Consider the following 21451-nt stretch of genomic DNA (forward strand, 5'->3'; position numbering starts at 1 on the left):
CAATTCACACATGGGAGGCATCCGCACTGCAACTGAGAAAAAAGCATTCCCAAAATATATTAAAGCATCTTAATGCAAAGCTGTGACCCTGACAAGTTCAGAGAACTCTGCCCTCACTGGCAGCTAAGCTTCATCCTTTCTAGCAAATGAGACTGTAGTCAAACTGAAGCGAGAGCCTGCAGTGAACATGAACCCTCCACCACTACTCCCCAGTCATCCAGGCTAACAAGCACATCCTTTTCAAGTGCTCCTACAAATGTTCCAGATCAAAATATAATGCTGCTTGTACCTCTGAGTATATGGTCAAAGAAATCTCTTCAGGTTATTAAAAAATAGTCTGTTCTCCCATTAGATTTTATAAATCTACTATAAATTTTCCTTTAGCATGAAGAACCATGAGACATGTGAAACTAACGTCTCTGTAGAGCACCTTACAAAGTTCCTCATCATCTGGGTGTTTATGTTGAACTCACTTCATCACTGCTATTTATGCTTCATTTGCCAATTGCTGAACCATCTACTACAGGGACATATTCCACATAGGAGAATGGATGTTACCAGGAGATGAAATTTACCTTTCATGGTTCAATCCTTTTCAAATTCATTCTTCTGGATTACATGAAATTCTGCATTACCAGAACTGAACTCCATTGGAAACCACCAGAGCATGCAGCCAATGCTCTGTCACTAGGATTAACCCTAAACATGTTGTGCATGCTTAAATTTGCCTATGTGAGCTCTCTACAAGTGTCTCTGAAGATAGTGTGCACATGAGAGCATGCTAAAGAGCACAGTAAATCCTAACTTTCAGCTGCCTGCCCTATGACTGTGAAATAAAAACACTGAAAGCAGAAAACAAACACAAACAAACAAAAAGGCACTCACAGATAAATAGACAATTTTAAAGAGGAGAAAGACAGTACACACTTTTCATATTAAGTGCTCATGGCAGTGATGCCACTATGAGGAGAAAACAGACTCCAGCTCTTATCTATTTCCTCCATAAACAAGGGAAACATATCCCAGTTTGAGAACTCGGGAGTTCTATCCTGTAACAGAGACAACATCCTCAAAGCTGGACTCCCCACTTAACAGAAAGTTGCCCAACAGGAATAAGAAGCTGATCCTGAGGAAGCCGAGGTAGGAAAACCTCACCGCAAAGAGGTCGCATATCTCGCTCTGTGCTACAAGCCAGAAGTGATAAGTAACAGAAGTGCAGCCACACACGGGTTAGGAAGTTTTACAGGGAACACTGGAGCAGTAATACGCAGCTGCCAAAACCACAATTATACGTTAGTTTACAGAGACCTAGGGAACATGCAGTGCTGCAGATGAGTCACAGCACGATGCTGTATGAACTCCACACTGCAAGAAACCGTCCCAACAATATCCAGACTCACTGTCCCACAGGACACTTCTGGATGCACTGGGTATTATCTGTTCCTTCCAAAGAACTGTGAAATCTTGATCGTCTACAGTTGTGCAACTCCATCTGCTGCATCCCTTGAGCCTCACCTGTTTTCTTCCCATTTCACCCTCTCTCCTCATCCTCCTAACCATCTCATCGTAAAAGTTTCAGATTTTAAAAAGAAGAAAACCTCCATCCCCACATCTAAAGTACTCCCATACTAACTGTATGTCAGAGCACACTTTTCAAACCAGAGCACCAAGAATGACCACACAAAACAAACTAATTTGCAGGAACTCCAATCTCCTAATAGCAGGAATCTGCATTGCTGGAACTGTAAGGCAATTATCTCAAGACAACAGGTACAGAAATAAGTTTACTGTCTCACTCAGTATCAACATCCAAAAGCTTTTACATCCCGAGTCAGCCCTAATCTGAAAGAGGAATCTGTGGCAGAACAGGTATGCCAGTAAGGTTATCAAGCAATGCAAAAATTATACTGGGCTGTGACTCTACAAGTTATAGACAACAGGGGAATTCTTCAGCAAGAGTACAAAACAACAGAATTTACATCTCTGTTCACTTTTGTCCATTGCTCAGCTGCTTCAGTTTCATGACTGCAGTACTGTAGAGAAAACACCTGTCATCAGCAGAAAAGCAGTGTGGGGTATTTTCCATATTTAAGCACACACCATGCATACCCTGTCCCTTGAGAAAAGATTGCAAATTATCATTTTTTTTCTAAAATGGCACTGCACTCACAATGATTTGGAAGTACAAATCCAAACACAAGCACTAACCTTGACTTCTCTGACCGATAAGGCACTTAATGAGCAGCTAATAAAGATCTGTCTTTTAGCTTAATAAAGAATACTAAAAGTACCTCACAATGAGGATGGCCCACCCCAAAAATTACACAGTAGTCATTACCATTTTTCATGATACTTATGAAGGAACAGGTGAGCATTAACAGCAGGGTTGAGAGCAAAAAAGGGAAAGACCAACTGCTGATTATGAGCAACTAAAAGCATATACTGGAAACCAGCAGAGATCTTAGTCAAAATACTTCACTGGAAACCAGCAGAGATCTTAGTCAAAATACTTCATCAACCACTATGCAGGCTGCAGAGAGCTTATTTTAACAATACACTAACCTATTAAAGAGATCTCTACTTTAAAACAATGAAATAAATCAAAATCTAGTATTAAAATTTTATTGTGTAGTACAAAAGTACTTTTAAAACAACACTTGAAACAAAGGACCAGATTCTGAAGTGATTCACAACCCATGAATCAATACCTGTAGAGTCTTAGTAATTTCTTTTATTTTGACTTGGATGAATAAAACTCATGCTGCAGCATGCTTTGCTGCATCTGTGTGGGGATGGCCAAAGTCTATACAAGCATGGCTTATGCAACACAATGAACATGAGACAATGCCTTTGCTGAAGTCCATTTTAGATTGTAGCACCTCATCTGCTTTTCAACAGAACAGGAACTCTTTCCTTTTACACCTGTCTTCTTTTCAACGTGAGGTCTTAAGGAGATCGCATTTTCTTCCTTTTCTTCATCCTTTTTTCTTGTATTCAAATGTGCTGTTTAAGGAGATGGGGAACCTTAATGATACCTTAGTTATATCCACTGGTAAGCAAAACTGAGAAGTGTTGAGAAAATTAACAAGTAGAAGAGGCAAAAAAACCCAGATAATTTCTTAAATAGGATTTCAATATATTATTTGATATTTGCTTTAGAGAAATGCATAAATTCTCTGCACAGGGAGTTACAGAACTGTAAGACATATAACTTGGACTATAAACACTAAGATTCAGTAAGAATTGGCAAGTCTCACTGATACAAGTCCTGCCAACTAAACACAATAATGCATATCCACACAGCAACTTTCCATCCAACACTTTTAGAAGAAATTTCTAAGACAGTGACTAGGATGCCTGAACTAAATTTAGACTAGTCTAAAACTGCACAAGTAAAGCTAAAGGTCTGCAACATAACCCAGTTTCTAAGTGCCACATCAAAGCCAAGCCCACTGAATTAGCAGAAACAATTCCTGTTTGTAGAATCCTGTGCTAGAGGAGGAGTATGTCTGCTAGCATTTACTCATAAAATCCACAAAAGTGTAGTCCAGATAAACTGCGACTGGTTTAGCCCCACTGAATGTTTAATAAGTCTTTCCTTCATCTTCATAAAATAAAAAGTTAGTGTTCATTTTTCTGTTATTTCTAAGTTACTAGCAATGCCTTTTCTGCCCCCAGCATGTTTTGCAGTGGCTGAGGAGGGAATGCTTTGAACCTGAACAGCCCTGAGCCAGAAGCAATCTGTACAAAATAACAAGCATAATGTCTTGATCCATCAAAATGCATTCAAAGCTGGGATAAAACCCATTAATTCCACAGAATGAGAAACATATAGATGTCAACATATGTGAATACAACTACCCACTTGAGAAATCAAAGCATTCTATGTCTGACTACACGAGTGCAGTTCCATTTTTCAGATTGCAAGTGCAGCTACATGGCAAACATACTGAACTCCCTTCCCAAACAAAAATCTTGCTCACAATATTAGAAAGCTCCCAGTTCGCCCACTTCCTGTTTTTCACAGCAGGCATCACTCGTCTGTACCATGAGAGTTTCTTCCTCCAGGGCGTATCTCACAGGGAGCACTCCAGCAGGTCTGCAGGCATGTCTAAACTATACAGTAAGTCATGCTGCCAAGAAACCAAAACCAGTTTTAGAACCAGTAAAACCACCATCAGCTACACTGTTTCAGAATATGAACAAGTACCCATGTACAGCCCTACACTGATAGCAGCTGGTCCACACATTTCTATGTGGCTCAGGCTCACAAAGGAGCTTTGTCTTCCCACAGGATGGTATGCAAGATTTGTTCAGAATGCTGCCTACCTTCACACTGCAAAAGCAGATTCAAAAATAGGTTCAGCTCTTCTGCTAGTTTCCCTTTGCCTATTTTTAAGCTGATGCAGTCCCTGACTTTTAATCACCATTGCAGTTATTGCAGTATCTGTATATTGCTGATTCACACTCTAGTCTCTCCCCAGACAGAGGCAATCTTTGCTGTGAAAGCACAGCCTTCAGTTTTCACCTTTGGATATAGACACTCCTGGAAGCAACAAAGGGTGCTTGTACAGAAAGAACACTTTTGAAACAAGTGAAAAGCAAGGAGGACATTATATCTATGTTCAGTTTCAGGTAAGTCAACTTGTAAGGCAGGTTGCATTGTTACAACTTCCAGTTAGCAATAGGAGTCTGTCTGATGCTGCTTTTCCTCCTTCTGTTTTTTTCCAACATTGCAATTAGACAGAAGACACTAGAAACAGTGCTTGACTCCTTCATAATGGAACAATAACTACAAGTAAAGCTCACATCCTATTTTCTAAAGCTAGAACTTTATGCCAACATCTTTACAGAAAGCATTGTCTCAAAACTTTAGGAACATAAAGGAAATAGGTTAAACACTTCAAGTAATAGCTGTCCAAGATACTGTGACAGTAGACAATCTTTCATCTTAGTATTTCTATCTTTTCCCCAAGACTGTAACAGTTTTACATAAAACTAACAAATTCCAACAACACAGGGATTGATTTACAGAACAGCTCATGCAAAACATTTTCTTCTTATTTTCTGCATAGCATAAACAGCATTAAAATTAATTTCAAGAAATGTTTGACATTTGGATCAAATTAAGCAACAGTTACAATTACGGAGTAGCTGCTTCACTGCAATGGACAAAAAGATTAAATCACTATTTGGCATTCTCTCTGAACTTCCCAGATGACTTTATATAAAAAAAGCCAAACGTGCCTTCTTCAAGAACAGATTGACAAGAATTACTTAATTTCAAAAAGAAGAAACTACAGTGCATAATTTCTGCCTATCACCTAGTATTGAGGCTTTTTTGTTTGTTCCATTTAATGCATGTACATACATTAACATAAACCAAATCAAGACTTAGATTTCATAATGACTACAAACTAGAGGCCAATTTCATGTACAACTACCAAAATTACTCTGGAACTCCTCTCCCAGCAACTGCAACTTTTGTTAGTTTTTAGTTCTCAATTTCAGATTCTAGATGTAGACTTACTTCTATTCTAATGTTATAAACAGTAATTTCCTAACAGGATAAAGTATCAAAAATTTAAGGTAGTTCCTTCATTCACTGCATTCTCATCTTTCCTACATCTTTCCCAGTAAAATTCCAAAAGCACAGAACAGCCACCTGAATCTTGACAAGCCAAAAGTACCTTCTGGAATAATATGCATTAGAACAACTGAGGTAAAGAGGAATTAAATTTAAGAAAGCCACAATGAGAACATATTTGCAATCTTATGCAAACAGCTGCCACAAATAAGGTTTTTGGACCAGCACTCCATTTGTCTGTGGAAAGAGCATACCTACTCCAGTGTTGTACTACTAATCTAATAAACACCTGGGTTCTCTAAAATAGTTCAGAACTTGAATAATTCAGTGTCTTATTTCTATGTAAGAAAGATCAACAGCAATAAAGGAAAATGAGATGCAACTGTTTAACAGTATCATTACATGTTCAAGAAAAGAAACAGCCCTTCTTTTGAAATCAGGATTGTTTCTAGAAAAATATCAGAACAGACAACTATAGTCTTTCAATATACAAGTTAAGGTGCAAGACACACCTGAACTTGAATTAATAATAAAATATAAGTTTCTATTTTAACTAGTCAAAAGCTACACAAAATACTCAGATAATACTTGTCTACTGAAACATGGTATTATTTTGTAAAATTCCTTGTGTAAAAACTTGTCAACTTTTTTGTCAGCATATTTTGCATTAAGGAGATGAAATGTGGGCAGCATAAACACAAGTTTGGGGGTATTTCCAGGACTGGGGAGGCAGAACAAGATGACAGGAAGATTTTTAAAATATTTGGAAGGGTAGGAGAAATAGCATTCTCAGCTTTTTGGAACCTACAAGGTACAATCCTGTATCATCCCACCTCCATCATACTGATCATCTCTCCTGAAACAAAAGATCATTTACCTGGAGTAGACCACCTCTGCTGCAGTGCAAACACAGACATCACCAAGTGAACTACACCGCCTCTCTCCCTCTTCCCCTTGCATCCCACCAATTACAGTTAAAAAAACAAGAATCAATATATATTCCATCCACTCTTATGAAAATTTTCAACTCCATTTAGTAAGTAAAATGTCCAAAAAAGGCACTGAATTACATCTGACATATGCCCTATGAAGAAAATCTAACCATTCTGAAACCACTCATCCTGTAAACACTCTGCTTAATGCCAAGAAAACACTTTACCTCCTCACCTTCAGATCAGAAAGGAATCAGAAGGGGATTTTTAAAAGCATAATTATGACTGAAAACATCTGATGACAGGTTGACAGCTCTGAACATTCACCCCAGAAAAACTGAATAACAGGGCTCTCATACTGTTACCTGTAATTTTGTATCCATATGCAGCAAGCTGTCCAGCCATGTATTCACCATCTGAATTATTGTGAGAACATCCCCATGTACGAATCCAGATTTTCTGAACACCAGGAATAATGCTGTCAAGTAAAAACGAATGAGAAACCCAAGTTAAATGATAAACAAGCTTCCCCTTTAAGCCCACTGAACTGACTGAATGAAATGTAATTCTTCAAACATAAAATTAGCAACACAAACAGTAACAACACCAAAATAGCTGAGGAAAAACAGTAATTATGTGATTTTAGTGTAATGGGTATTAGGTCTTGCTGGGATAGAGTAGCAAAAACCCATATAGGGCTGTGTTTTGTGACTGTAACAGTGTTAACACACTGGAGTTTCAACTGTCATTTAACAGCTCTTGCTTGTTTCCCACTGTGCCCCATCCTGCCACAAGCAGGCTGCAGATGGACGACAGGTTGGGAGGAACATGAACAGAATAGCTGACCAACAGGATAATTCATTCCAGATGACATCATGTTCAGCAATAAAAGCTGTGGGTTTGGTCCTTCCAAAATAACCATTGTTCTGAGACTACTTGGGTACCAGTCTGCTTGTGGGAGGAGGCAAATGGCTGCTTTTGCATCACTTGGGGTTTTTCCCTGCTCCTTCCTTCTCTTTATCTGTCTTCATCTCAACCCACAAGTTTTCTCACTTTTACTCTTCCAGTTCTGTCCCTTGTGGTAGAGTCAATCCACCACAACTAGCAAGAAAAATGTTTCAGCATGAAGAAGGTGCAGGAGCTGTAGGATAACAACAGATTCAGTACACTGCAGTTATGTTAAAACAACAACCAAAACCCCAACAAAACATACAAATAAACACACACAAAAAAAACTCCCAAACTTTAAACTCCCCAACTTCCTCAAAATTATCGTATCATAGTGACAATCAAATGACAGCACTGAAATTAGCCCACCAGCAAACAAACTGCAACCTTTCAATATTATGGCATGCATTGACTGTAGTTCCCTCCACACAAGCCAGCTCTATAAATTAACTTGATGGCCACCAGCCACACGAACAGCAGAAAGCCCCCATCCAACCTTTCCAGGCTACAGAAGCAGCATGGCAGACAGGCAGTGTGGAGCTAGCACATAAAAGGCTCCAAAAATCAACAAAAAGTTCTGTAAGAAGCTCTCATTGAAATTCCTGGGATAACTGCCAATGAGCTAAAGATGCCAGTACAAGAACACCACACATCCTGGAACACAATACTGCACCCTGCCTACAGTTCTTTTTCTTCTTCCCCTCCCCCTCCAGGCTTCTTTTTTCAACAGACACTTCCCCTAGCTAAAAATAGAAATTTGTTGATGGAACATTAATGATCATTAACTGTAAACACAGGGTATTTAGACTTCCTGCTGTCTAAACAACACATGTTCAATGTGCTTTCTTGGGTACAAAACACTAAAACACAGCCTGCTAGAGAATATATAGTACCTGAACATTTTGGGGAATGAAGTACTTGGTATGAAGTACCTAGAGAGCACCAGTTCAGCTGTCCATACATCCCTGGCAGAAAGGGCCAATGCACTTTTAGGGGCATGCAGATAAAGATGCATTGTTATGTTTAAAAAATATCTTTAGAATGGCAGTGAAAACCCAGAATTTTATTTCTCCACAAGAAATTAAATTTCTGTACAGAATTTATTTTCATCTTTATCACCCAGGGAAATTTTATCCACCAACTTGAAATCAATGTGTGAAAAAAAAAAAAAAAAAAGGCCCAGATCTGCAGTAGAAACTATAATCAATAACTGAGTTGACCTATACTCTAATCAATTCCACTGCAGCAGAAAGTTGAATCTTTTCTTATGGAAATCACAAGCAGGAAAAATGCAAAGATGCATTTTGTGCTTATTGCATACTATTTGCACTGAAATAAAACAGCAAGTTCAAAAGAAGTTTCACCATGTCACTTGCAGGCTGTACCCACAAGAAGTACAGCCACTGTAAAACCCAGGATGCAGAAAACAGGTTAAAAGACTGAAGCAAGGATGATGTACCCTTCATGAAAGCAGACCAGGTCAGGGAATAAACAGTTCAGTACACTAAGCATACACAAGACCCTTGGTCCTGACAGGATGCACCCATGAAAGAGACACAGACGTCCAACAAAATGAAGGGACTGTAACATGCCTCATAACAGAAATGGCTCAGAGTGCTGGGACTGTTCTGCCTGAAGAAGAGAAGGCTCAGGATGATCTCATCAAAATATATAAATGCCTGAAGGAAGAGTGCAAAGAAGGCAGAGGCAGAATTTTTTCCAGTGGTGCCCAGTGACAGGATCACAGGCAACAAGCACAAACTGAAACATGGGAGGTTCCCTCTGAGCATCAGGAAACACCTTTTTCACTCTAAGAATGACCAAGAACTGGTACAGATTAGTTGGAGAGACTGTAGAATCTCCACCTCCTGTAGATACTCAAAAACTACCTAGTCAGTCCTGCCAACTGGTACTTTGTGGCAGTGCTCAACAGTGGGTTTGAAAAATATGACTTTCCAACCCCAACCCTTTTGCAACTCTCATGACTTTGTTCCTGTTTTTGATTTCAGACGTCAAAAGGCTACTCCAGAACTGCATTTTGAAAAGCTCGGATTGTATTTAGGTAATTAAGATTAAACAGACAATTTTTCAGAAATCTTTTACAACTAAAAAGTAACAGAAGCCATTTTTCCAGTCTGATTATTCCTGATTATCAACCTGAGTGGTAACTGATTTCTATAGAAAATCCGTAGAGGAAAATAATTCTGCTTTGGATTTATTATTTAATCTCTCTCCATTCTATAAGGACTATTTCACTTATTTTTATCTCGTACACAGACTTTACATGAAGACAACACAAACTTCCACCTTATTTTTAAAAGCTGACAAGCACATACAAGAAAAGCACCAAAACAGGGTCATTTTAAGACTTTACCTGTCACTTGGGGGCTCATCATCGGCCTGAACGTTTTTCTGGGAGTTGCGTTTTCGCACTTTGGGGAAAACATTCTTTCTCACAGAGTGCCGATCGTGTGGCTTCAAATCTTCTGCTGACACAATGTCTTCAATATCCTCCAGCACTGACTCACAGGCAGCAGGCATCTTCAAGAGGTGTTGGAGAAGACTGCCATTAGGAAAGCATTTGAGTATTTGTATCCACTGCACATTTCTCATAAAGGAAAGTCAGATATATCTCAATATATCACACATATGAAGGATACTGAGCACATAAAAACAGTCACTATCACTGACATTTCCTGAGTGCCGTCTTCCCCCAATAACTCAAACACAGGCAGGGAGAAAGTCACAAACCAGACAGACTCTTAAGGGCTCATTTATAAATCATCTATACTTTGTCATCTCCTAATTCAAAACCCCTCCATCTCTTCTGACACAGCACATCCAAGATACAGGCATTTTTAATCAAGTCAGCATCATAATAAAACAGTGAGCTCATGTTATATGATGGATGTACTTCCACTCACATCACAGAAGAAGAATGAAAGACACAGAATCCAAGTGATTGCCTCAGAGGCCATTCTGGCTCTCTTGTTTGTGTGTGGACACTACCCAAATATGTTTTCACAGTCCTTTTAAAAACAAACAGAACTATTCCTAGAATTTCTAATCCCACAGGCCTTTATCTGAATTAGTTCATTCACTAGGACAGTAAAATAAAAATTTCTGTTTTCAGGTACAGAATGTTAAACAACTATACCTAACTAATAAAAAAATACATATTCTACAATCTGGCTAGAATCATATATTAAAAGATTGCTAATAATTATATTTTCCCCAAGAAATGAAAAACACATGCATATATATCTCCCAGCAGATGTGAAAATCTAGATTAGTTTTCAGGAACCAAAAAAAAAGCCATTTATAGAAAAGTCTGTAAAAGGAGTTACTGCATTAATTACACACCACACTGTGCTGTAGCTCCTAATTAAAAGAAAGCCTGAAGAACCATTGGTAACTCAGGTGTCTTACATAAAGCAACAGTTTACTAAGGAAATCGGGGAAGTTTACAGGGAAAATACAACACTTTCCTAACTGACAATGAAGAAGGAAAAAAACAAGGCTTTAATTTACTTAAAATTAGACTTCAGGAACCAAAGATTTGCTACTGGCATAAAAACACTTCCAGATGTTGCAAATTAATTACTGAAGAACATAAGAAGTTAAACACCCATGCATTTTCCCAGCATGTGTCCTTCAGTCAACCTTGCAAAATATACTTCAAAATAAAACTTCAGGTAAGCTGAACCATCACACATCTGCATTTAATCCAAAAAGGAACAGAGTGATGTCACAAAGAGGATGCATCTGCCTTAGCTCCTTAGGCAATTAGCATTCTTCTAAATAAAAACCCCAGGATCTATACAATTATGCAGCAAAAAGTGAACAAAAATAAACATTTGTGAAAAGTCTAGCAATAAAGAATATGAGGGAAAGGTGACATCTCTTACACTAATTTATACAACTGAGAATATGTACAAATAGGTAAAGTTATCAAATCAATATCTGGAATGGAAGAATAAGTTTTGACTTGTTTTTTCTCTCTTACAGAAAAATATCCAATGTAATGGGGCAGATGGAAAAACTAATAAACTTAGCTTATTTCAGTGACCCACAGAAGAAAGAATAGCCAAACTAAAACTCCTACCTTTTTAAGAAAGGTCTAAATCCTCTTGTACAGTAAACCTGGGGGGTGGGGGGGTAAGGAGGAGGAAAATAAAAAAAGACATGGCATGAACAAGCAGAAGTAGCAGACAGAAAACCACAAATTCATGTTACTGTCCAACAAGCACTCATCCTCCCTTTGCAGAAATACATTCCTTGCTCAGTTTGGATCAGGTACATGCACTGGCTGGCAAGGTGGAAGAGTTCCCACGTTTTCCCTGTCTCCTCTGCAGGGGAACTGTTCTGTTTATCCTTCTTCTATAATGTCTTTTTTTTTGTCAAAGTCAGATGTATTTAAGTTATCTCAGACTTCCTCCAGATCTTGAATCAGTTTAAAATTTTGAATGGAAGAAGGGAGAAAGATTAACAGTAAATTTTAGTTTAAGTCATTCACTTTTTTTTTTTTAATTAAAACACTGTGAAGTTATTTTAAAACTGATTACTTGGTATGTGCACTAGTTCCATATGCATGCATGAGATCTCCTTCACAAGAACAAAAAAAAAATAAAGACTGATTCCTGCAGCTATTCTGGTAGATTGACTGAAATAAGAGGCAATAACAAAATTAGAAGCTAATGTATTCTTCTCATACAGCCAATGTGCACCTACAAAACCGTAAATTTTTCTTTAAAAAATTGTTAGCAAGCAAATAAAAAACTAGAGTTGTTTTAGCAACTTGTCACAAACAAAACTTCCCTTGTGCCAGTGGTTGGACACCCCTCCTCAATCTCCTCTCACATACAAGTGGAAGACTTCCATCCAGGTGGAAGAGGATCGATCTTCTCAGCTATTTACCAACAATGTCTCGGCCTCACACAGAGCAGAATAAAACTGTAGCAGTGAGACCGAGCTTAAAATATACAGGTATGTGTGTGTGTGTCTATATAGGTGTACATATCACAGAACGATGGAATCAGCGTTGGGAAGAGACTTCCAGAGATCATCCCGCCCTGCCAAGCTGGAGCAGGTTACAATGGAATGTGTCGGCGTGGGTTTTGAATGTCTCCAGAGGGGGAGACGCCACAACCTCCCTGGGCAGCCTGTTCCAGTGCTCTGCCGCCCCCAGAGTGAAGTTGTTTTCCTGCTAAAGTGAAACTGCCTGCGTTTTACCTCACGGCCGCTGCTCCTCCTGTCACTGGGCTCCTGAAGGGTCTGGCACCCGCCTCTGTATATTTACATGCATTAACGAGACCACCTCTCACCATTCTGTTCTCCAGACTAAACAGACCCAGCTCCCGCAGCCTCTCCTCATATACATAAATATATAAACAATACGTATATATATGTATAAGCGCACACACACAAGTCCGGCCCATGGGCAGCCGGGCCGCCGCCTGCACCAGGCACATGCCGGGTCCCGCCGGGGCTCGGCCCCTGCCCGGCTTCCAGCCTGCTAAGGGTCCCCATCCCAGCCGCATCCCGGCCCCATCTCCCGACCCCTGCGCAGATTCCCGCCAGGACGCTCGTCTCCTCCTCCCGACGTTAGCGCGGAGCCCTGGGAAGGCCCCACGGGGGACGGGAACATGGCGCGGGCAGGAGAAGGGGAGCTCGGCCAGCCCGCCCCAGCCAGACAGGGAAGGGAAGGACGGGACGGGAGAGAAGGGGAGCAGAAGGAAGGGAAGGGGAGCGAGGCCCAGCCCGACACTCACCCGCGCCTCACCCGGGCTCCGCCATCGCGCCCCGCCCCGAGGCCCCGCGCGCGCAGCGGCGCCACGACGGCGGCCGGCAGAGGCCAGAACAGCGCGGAGGACGCGGCGCCGCCGCTTCGCCTCTGAGAGCGCGGTGTCACGGACACCGGCTTGGTTTTAACGGGAAAATAGCAATCCCAGCAATATCTATCCAGTCAGAGCGCTTGCGATGCTGATGTATCTGATCCAGATGCGTGATGAGCTACTCAATTCTCTTCTGGCCACAACGCTCTTTCTTTATTATTATTTTTCATTGTTAATTTCCTCAAAAAGCAATGCTAGTAGCAACTTTGCTTAATAGTGCAAACGATATTGGTCAAAGTATTTATTGTCAGATGGCTGAGGTTCCTGGCACTGTTTTCCCCCACACTTTCCTGATTGATATCCAGTAAAACACCAGTGTGGCTATTGGATGGCAGAAGCTAAAGCTCTGAGCAGATTAAGTGTGCAGTGTCCTTGGTGATCAAAGCGTTGTAGAGAGTGAGCCTATTACCATTGCTGTGGCTTTAATATACACAGTGAACCCAAAACGATTGTTCATACTGTATCTTTAATATATTCTATTTTGAGGTAGTCAGCTTTGGAATGTAAAAGTCACCATTTCCTGTTGTTGCATTTCAAACATTAGGTTTCCCTCTTTAGAAGGAGCCTTTGGAATCAGTTTATTCTTTAAAAAGCAGATTATAGTCTCCCTGGATCTGGAGGGAAAGAGAATGAAAACCCTGGGTGTATTCCATAATAGGTCTGTCGGTCCACTCACAGATAAAATGTGGCAACGTCTAATTATGAATAGCATCTCCCTCTCCTTTTTCTTACAAACTCGTGCTTATTTTATATAATGCTTATCTGACACATGCTCACAGGAAGAAAAAAAAAATGGGGAGAAAAAGAAAACATGAACAAAGAAACAGGAGATATTTAAAGAAGAGAACTGGGTCAGAAAGAAATAAGCACTTCACTTAAATCAGTCTTTAAGAACAAATCATTCTGAGCAGGACTGAGCACTATTAATATCACCCCGGTCTCATGATAGAGTCATTGTTACAGTTGAAGATATATTTGCCTTCCTGGTTTGGTCTTTGTTTAGGCAGACAAGTACTTTCCAGAGATGCTCTCAGTGAGACACTGTGTGATGTGTAATTTGTTACCTTTGTGGCATTTTTAGCCCAGGAGAGAATGGTGAAAAATATTTCAAAATGTGTGACCACGCTGTTCTATTTCGGACCTTCTCCTATGGAGTAAGAAATCTTTAATAGATCAGTAGTAATGGTATCTATATCCCCCAATCTGCATTTTAACTGCTGCCTGATAAGGTTAGCTATTCTTTTCCTTTTTTCTTTTCAGTTTCCCATGCTCAGACTATTTCACGTGCAGCCCTTGAATTCATCTTCTCTGTTCTGGGAGCACTGCACTGCACTCACTCACAGCATTCCCCAGCATCCAAGTATTCCTGCTTTGGTTAAATCCAACTGGGCACACACCAGTGCTGGCTTACAGCTGACCAAAAGAGCAAAGCACAGCCTGCAAAACACAACAAAAATCTCCAATTGGCCAACACCGACGAGATCTAGTCATTAAGGGGAGGCAGTGATCTCCAAGAGCAGCTCCCAGGCAGGAATAACCCAGGAGCCCCGTACCTAGTGACATAAATAGGCCACGCTGATCACTTCCAGCATGATCCGGCAGAGCCTTTACTTTGTCCCGCTGCCAAGAATTCATAGTATCAAGCAGCCCTGGTGCCAGCACAGCCCTGCTGTAGCTAGCATGTAACCACAAACTGGGAGGCTCTCTCCCAGTGCTTTGGAAGCCGACAAACCCAAACAGCTTTGTAGCACGTTCACAGTAACAAATGAACAGAGAGCAGGTAGCACAGCAGGGAGGGAAGGGACCAGACAATTCCCTACCGCCTCCAGATGGAGGCAGAAAGTTTATCCACATCTACCTGGGCAAACTGCTTTTTATGTGACAGTGGCTGGGAGTGCTTCTCTGGGCTGGCAGCATGCATGCTCCAGTTCCCTGAGTGTCCAAGGAAGAGCTTTATGTTACAGCCTTTCCAAGGTGCCTGCACACCTTGCTTCCTACTCTTCAGGGCTGGCAGATTCAGACATGAGCCTCAGGCTGGGATACCAACTGAAGTCATAGGATTTGCAGGAGTAGGTAGTTGGAAAAATACAAAAACTACTGGGAAATTAAAATCCAAATCTCAGTTTCAGGTCTGGTTAGTAGAAGATACATCCTTAGTGGGTTTAGAGCATTTCAATGTACATCCTTAGGGAAGGAAAACAGCCAGGGAGGTAAGGGCTCAATTTTTATATGGAAACAGTATTTTCTGATAACTAACACCAGTTCTGGGTGGAAATGGGTGGGAAGGTATTCAGAAAAAAAGTCCTAAAACAGATACAAGAAATTAGTTTGTTTTTTTCCTCTGTTCTTGAAATTTAGGACAATGTGGCTGGTCATTTGTGAGCAACATTCAGTACTCAGAACTGGTAATAACCCATTTTTTCCTGTTATATATGACACTTTCTTCCTGTCAAGGTTTAGAAAAAAAATAGTGGGTAAAGAAACTCCCAGACTTAATAAAGGCCAAGCATTCTTCTGATCATTTCTTAGCTGTAGAGTAATATCCAGGGAGATCTTACTCCAGCAAGAAAAGCAGAATGGGGAGATGAATTCTGCTTGTTTATGCTTTGGTTAGTATCACTCCATTGACTTTGCTATACAAGCTCATGGTTCACTTAGTGTCGGGAATTGTTGGCTGCAGGAACACAAAGCATCGTGCATTAACTCTGTTTCAAACAGGGGCCCAAAAAAAGACACAGAATAAATGTGGTGCTTTGAAAACATATAGCCGTGTCATGCTACAGAAAAGACCTCATATCCTTCATTTTTTCTACAATAAAAATGTTCATCAAGAGCAAGGTTTAATTTATTCTTTCAAGTATAAGTCAAAAGGAATATAGTGAGTTTCTTGTCATTTATAGGTAGATGAGTTCTTACTGTAGGTTCCAGGGTATTAACCTTTTTTTTTTTTTTTTTTTTTTTTTCCCCTCAAACTCCTTTCCTGTGTGTAAAGGAATAAATAGTTGCCTATCATTTAGGCTGTGCTGACAGATTTTTCCAAAATCTTTTCCATCTGCTGGCAGCCAAGGAATGCAGCATGTACAGGCCCCAATAAAACCACCCTGGAACTTGTACACTGAATAATGTTGAGGTACACCATCCTAGCCAGGAAGAGCAGGAATAAGTATTTTAACTGGCTGATTTTTTTATCCTGCATCTCAGCACATCCCAATCTTGTAAAGATAGAGAAAGCAGAAGGAAGAAGAGGGGGGAAATGACACAAAAACTAGTAATCAGTACTGCTATTGATTCTAGGGGCAAATAAAAAAAGTGCTTATGGCAACTGGAGAATAGAAGAACTGAGAATAGGGAGGTACAGCAGGTATTTATTGCCACCTTTGCTTTGAAAGGAGTCCAGAGAAGACACTCATCTAGCCCTGCTTTATTATTTATTAAGAATATAGAAAGAACCTTTGTAATCTTCCTTTCAGTACTGCTGTGTTTGAATGATGCTTGAATATGTTCAGGTGCACAGAGAAAATAATAGTCTTCTCCTAGTGTGCAGGAAGTTGACAGGACACAAATTACTTGCTGTGTACAATATTTAAGCAATATTTAAGGTACAATATTTAAGCAATCCACCATATTACTGTGATTTTATTATCTTGATGATTTTTTCCTTTTTTTGCAGTTGATGGATGGCTGTATATCTAAAAAGGTGCAGCATCAATACCAGAAAAGAAGTACAAGTTCATAAATAAAGGTCTGGCACAAGGGACTGTTGGAAGTGACTCAGGAAAACACTTCTTTTGAAAGCTACTATTATGAAACTTCTGGAGAATTATCAGTAGGCAGGTTAAGATCTTCAACTATTGCTTTCATGTGATTTAATCCTACAAAAACACCATTTCTATGAAGCTTGCAAGGACTCTCCTCCTAATTCATGAGGAGAGGGAATAAATAAAAATAAAACTTGTATTATCCCAACTTGTATTATCTGGATCACCTGCTGTGTCTCTTAACAGATGTCTTTTATTCTTGTTTCACTCTTGCTTAAAAAAACCCACTGAACTTGTTGTTGGCATCATAAAAAAATGGGATTAAAACTATCTGGTGTCAAATGAGTGTTTTCACTAATAACGAAAACAGTAACAGGTTTTAAGAACAGTATGACCGGCACCCAGAGTAAAAAAATTTAAATAGCTGTATACAAATCTAAAGTCTTTAAAAAATTTCATTTTTATTGATTCATTACCATACAAAATTTATTCAAATTACATCCATTTGAAGTGGTAAGATCACAGCTAGAGAACATGTCACCCTTTAATAAATCTATTTACAAAACTCACCATAAAAGCTTTTTTGTTGGTTTTTTCCTTTTTTTTTTACAGTATTTTACAGAGGTTTGCTTTTTTTTTTTTTTAAACTAGCATACAATGCAAAGCTAAATTAGATTAGTATTTTGCCCACACACATTGGGACAAGTGTTTAATTTGTACAAAAAGAAGATGGTCTGTGTTAGTCTTCATTTGCTCTTCCCTCAAAAAGTGCCCCTTTGTCTTACAAATCTTCATGCTCACACAACTTTTATTTTCCTCTTCCACAAGACGAAAACTTTAAATACTACAATTTTATTTACAGATCCACATCTAAAAAAACTCTTAAAAAATTACAAACCAGCTAGAAAATACTCTGGCAGTGTTTACAAATTAATTCTATTGTACAAAACTGCTAGATAACTAAAGTGTGAGTTGAGAACATATATCAAATTAAATACAACTGCTGAATGATCTATGCAAACATTTGTACATATAAACACACACTTAACACTGTTTAACAGTTCTTTATGTGTTGCCCTTTATACATTTGTTATATTCCAAAACCCACACAGTCATACAGTTTCCTCATTAGTACTGTGACTTCTTGCCTTTTCGTGTGTGAGCTTTCATAGCAGCAACTCAATGGTACCAGAAAACCTGCATACATAATATTCTACTACAGTACAAATAGTACTAATTTTCTGAGTTATGTCAGATAAGCACAACTGTAATGCAAACAAAAAGATTATATGGGCATCATCTAATCAACATTACATTAATTTAGCCCAGAACATGGCAAAATATTTTACACTCAAGAAAAACAAAATTATTTAAGACTTCTTAGAATTCCTCTGACGTTCAAAAAAATAAATATTGGTACTATACTATACTAGCAAAGATCTTCAAAAAATAAATGCAATTCAGTTGATGTGGTACTTACAGTTATGTACTTTGGAAAAAATTAGTTCCATTTTGCTGGCGAAGAGAATTATAAAAAGCTGTAAGCAGAGGAAGCTAACCCACTGAGATAAATATGATATATTGAACAAACAAAGCTTGGCATAAGTGTTTTCCATAGAGGGAAAAACCCACAGTGCATCTCTAGTAGGCACTTAACATGAAGCCCCACTTAGTACCACAAAAATTCCTGTACCAGTTCTAATGCACACTGGGGGCAGTAAAATTGAACTGTGCATCTTCGTTCTAGTTTAAAAAAAACCAACCAACAAAAACTACTTTCACACACGCACGCGCACACACACAAGCATTTTTGAAAATCTGCGATTACTACGAGAAGTGGCAGAACTTTATACTTTTCAATATCTGCAATATACACTACATTTACAGTGTATTTTCTTTTCATTAAAAGCTTTTAAGGACATAAGTATTTGACCTCATAATGAGACATATACACAGCTCAAAATGAGCATTATGACAGCAATTTAAACATTCCCACAAGTAGCTGAAGAATCCCATTCCACTCTTTTGCATTACTTCATATTTACGTTCACTGCATGTACAATCCATGTTGTGACACTCAAAAGACATGCATTCTCTGCAGAAGGCACGACCTGAAATACTATTACAAAATTGTTATTTAGGACTAGACCAGTTCATGAAGCCCTTCTCCATAAGCCCACTTGTCAAGGAAAGCAGAGACTGGGGGAATGTGGAGACAAAACTCCTACTGTCACCTGCTTGCACCTGCTGACTCGCAAGGCACTGGAGCTCAGGGTCAAGGAGAAGGCTCTGCTGTAAAAGCCCTCTGTTGTTTCTTATGGTATTATAGGGAGTATTCATTTAAAATATCAGCACTGTTCAGGAGCCTAGTTTATTGAATAACGCTATTTTATGGTAAGTAGAGGACAAGTCTGAATGACGGCAGGTTTTTTGATTCCATTAAAAACATAGTTTAGATATGGACAGCACTTAAGACAATCAGCTGTATATAAATTCATCCATCAGTGAAGGAAGTTTCTCTAAATCATAAGCATCAAAGAGGTCACTGATGCCTTCTTCATCCCCAAGGCTCAGCAAATAATCTTCCTGAAGCAGAGGAGGCAATAAATTCACAAATGGTCCTTCAAAGTTTGAGGGAATTTGGTCCTCGGTCTGCTGTAGAAGGTTCGCTGGAGAAGCCAATGGAGAGATTGTTGCCATATTTACTGAGCAGTCACCTTGTCCTGAGTTAGCAGAAGCCACTTCTGTGACAGGAGAGAGAGGAAAAAAAAAAAAAAAAGATGCCACATTTAATCTCAATAGAAATATCAGACACAGATCAAAGCAACCACTGCATGCCTTTCATAAAGCAACATCTCAACAATTAAAAAATGGCCTCCATATAATTTCTAGCTTGTTTTTGATATGTTACAAAGGGGTTCTCAGAAATGATCATGTTGCTATCATCTCTGACTTTTCTATTAAAAGTTACCTTACAAGATTTAAACAATTGAGAAATAAACCAAACATAGTGAGATGCCCATTTTTCAGTGAAGCTCACAGTCAAAACGGAGAATTTTCTAGGTACCAGATGTCATCAGTGAAGCAATGTAGCTTCACATTTACCCATACACAGAGATTTCTGCCTCTTGTGTTGAGATGGATCTTTACTGCTACTGTCTTACTTGAAAACTTAAAAGGAACAAGATTGGTTTTTTCTTCAGTATTAGACAGACTTTAGTTACATACGATATGCAAATAGGAAACTTACTTTAAACAAATGATGCAAAGGAAAACTTATTTCCAACTGCATAAACCAGAAACACATAGTGAAAAATTGACACCTTAGCTTTTAACCTCTTAGAAAAATAAAGCCAAAGAAAAAGAGCTGGAAATCCAAAGTCCAGAGTGAAACCTTGAATGTGAGCTTGAAAAAAGGCCATTAGTATGGCAAAGAAAGAATTTTACCTTTGGAAATGGTTTTGGAAATATTCCCATTGTGGTCCTGACTGTAAGTTTTCATTGGACTGAGGGCATCATTTTCTTCTGGGCACAGATAAACTTCAATAGGTCCTTGAGTACTAGATAAATGTATCAATGCACTCTGCTAACAAAACAAACATCAGAATGGTGTCACACCAATGAACACAACAGAACATTGATGATACTGAGTAAATTCTTACTATGTTGTATCTGACAATCAAAAGAACCCGAGAAAAACACCCAGCCTTGTTTTTTTTTTCCAGGATGTGAAAGGTTGGCTTATGTATCTTGCAGACCAGAACATAACAGCTTTTCCCACTATAGTGCACAAATCTCAAAAATTCCACCATTTTACATGTCATATCATAAGGAGGGAGGTATCAAGGATTAAACTCTGAACATTTTCTTATAACCACAATAGCCTGGAGCATCCTCATGGAATTGAACTGTGGGATGCAAGTCACGGGTTTTATTATTATTCATAACAATAATATTGGATGCATTTCTGCAAATGTTTCTGCTTTAAAAAGATGCCAAAACATCCTTCCCACTCTCCCAAAAGCCTTCAGCACTTACTCAACTGAACTCAAATATCTAAATATAAGTTCACCTATTCATCAGGCAACATTTCCAAATAACAAAAGAGCCCCAAACCAGATGCCATTTTTTTCACCCAAATTACTTATGTAAGTCCTTCTGCCCCCTCAAGGCAGTGATTTTGATGGTGCTTCTGAATAGGAGCTGCTAATTTGTTGCAAGAAGTTACCTTTTTCTTAGCTGTCACACACTGGTGCAATACATCAACATGACCCAGACACAGAAAACCTGCAAAGCTGCTCTTTGCATTAGGATGGAAAATCATAAATTACT

General features: G+C 39.2%; 2 protein-coding genes across 5 annotated transcripts in view; both read right to left on the bottom strand.

Moving 5' to 3' along the window:
• Positions 1 to 13368, bottom strand: part of CDKAL1 (CDKAL1 threonylcarbamoyladenosine tRNA methylthiotransferase) — a 369457-nt gene extending 356089 nt beyond the window's left edge. The window contains exons 1-4 of one of the 3 annotated variants that reach the window (XM_079302371.1): positions 13239 to 13355; positions 11573 to 11610; positions 9842 to 10008; positions 6885 to 6997 (exon numbers count right to left, since the gene is read on the bottom strand). In XM_079302371.1, coding sequence (XP_079158497.1) covers positions 6885 to 6997; positions 9842 to 10008 — 280 coding nt within the window. In that variant the 5' untranslated portion in view covers positions 11573 to 11610; positions 13239 to 13355. Of the gene's footprint in view, positions 1 to 6884; positions 6998 to 9841; positions 10031 to 11572; positions 11611 to 12331; positions 12390 to 13234 lie in introns of those variants that run through there. The other 2 variants (XM_079302372.1, XM_079302373.1) reach the window with 2 other exon arrangements.
• A 4188-nt stretch (positions 13369 to 17556) lies between these two features.
• E2F3 (E2F transcription factor 3) overlaps positions 17557 to 21451 on the bottom strand; it is a 40890-nt gene continuing 36995 nt past the window's right edge. Inside the window, exons 6-7 of one of the 2 annotated variants that reach the window (XM_079300476.1) lie at positions 20567 to 20702; positions 17557 to 19863 (exon numbers count right to left, since the gene is read on the bottom strand). In XM_079300476.1, coding sequence (XP_079156602.1) covers positions 19598 to 19863; positions 20567 to 20702 — 402 coding nt within the window. In that variant the 3' untranslated portion in view covers positions 17557 to 19597. Of the gene's footprint in view, positions 19864 to 20566; positions 20706 to 21451 lie in introns of both variants that reach the window. The other variant, XM_079300475.1, reaches the window with a different exon arrangement.

This window comes from Erithacus rubecula (assembly GCF_903797595.1).
Source record: "Erithacus rubecula genome assembly, chromosome: 3".
NCBI classification, from domain to species: domain Eukaryota; kingdom Metazoa; phylum Chordata; class Aves; order Passeriformes; family Muscicapidae; genus Erithacus; species Erithacus rubecula.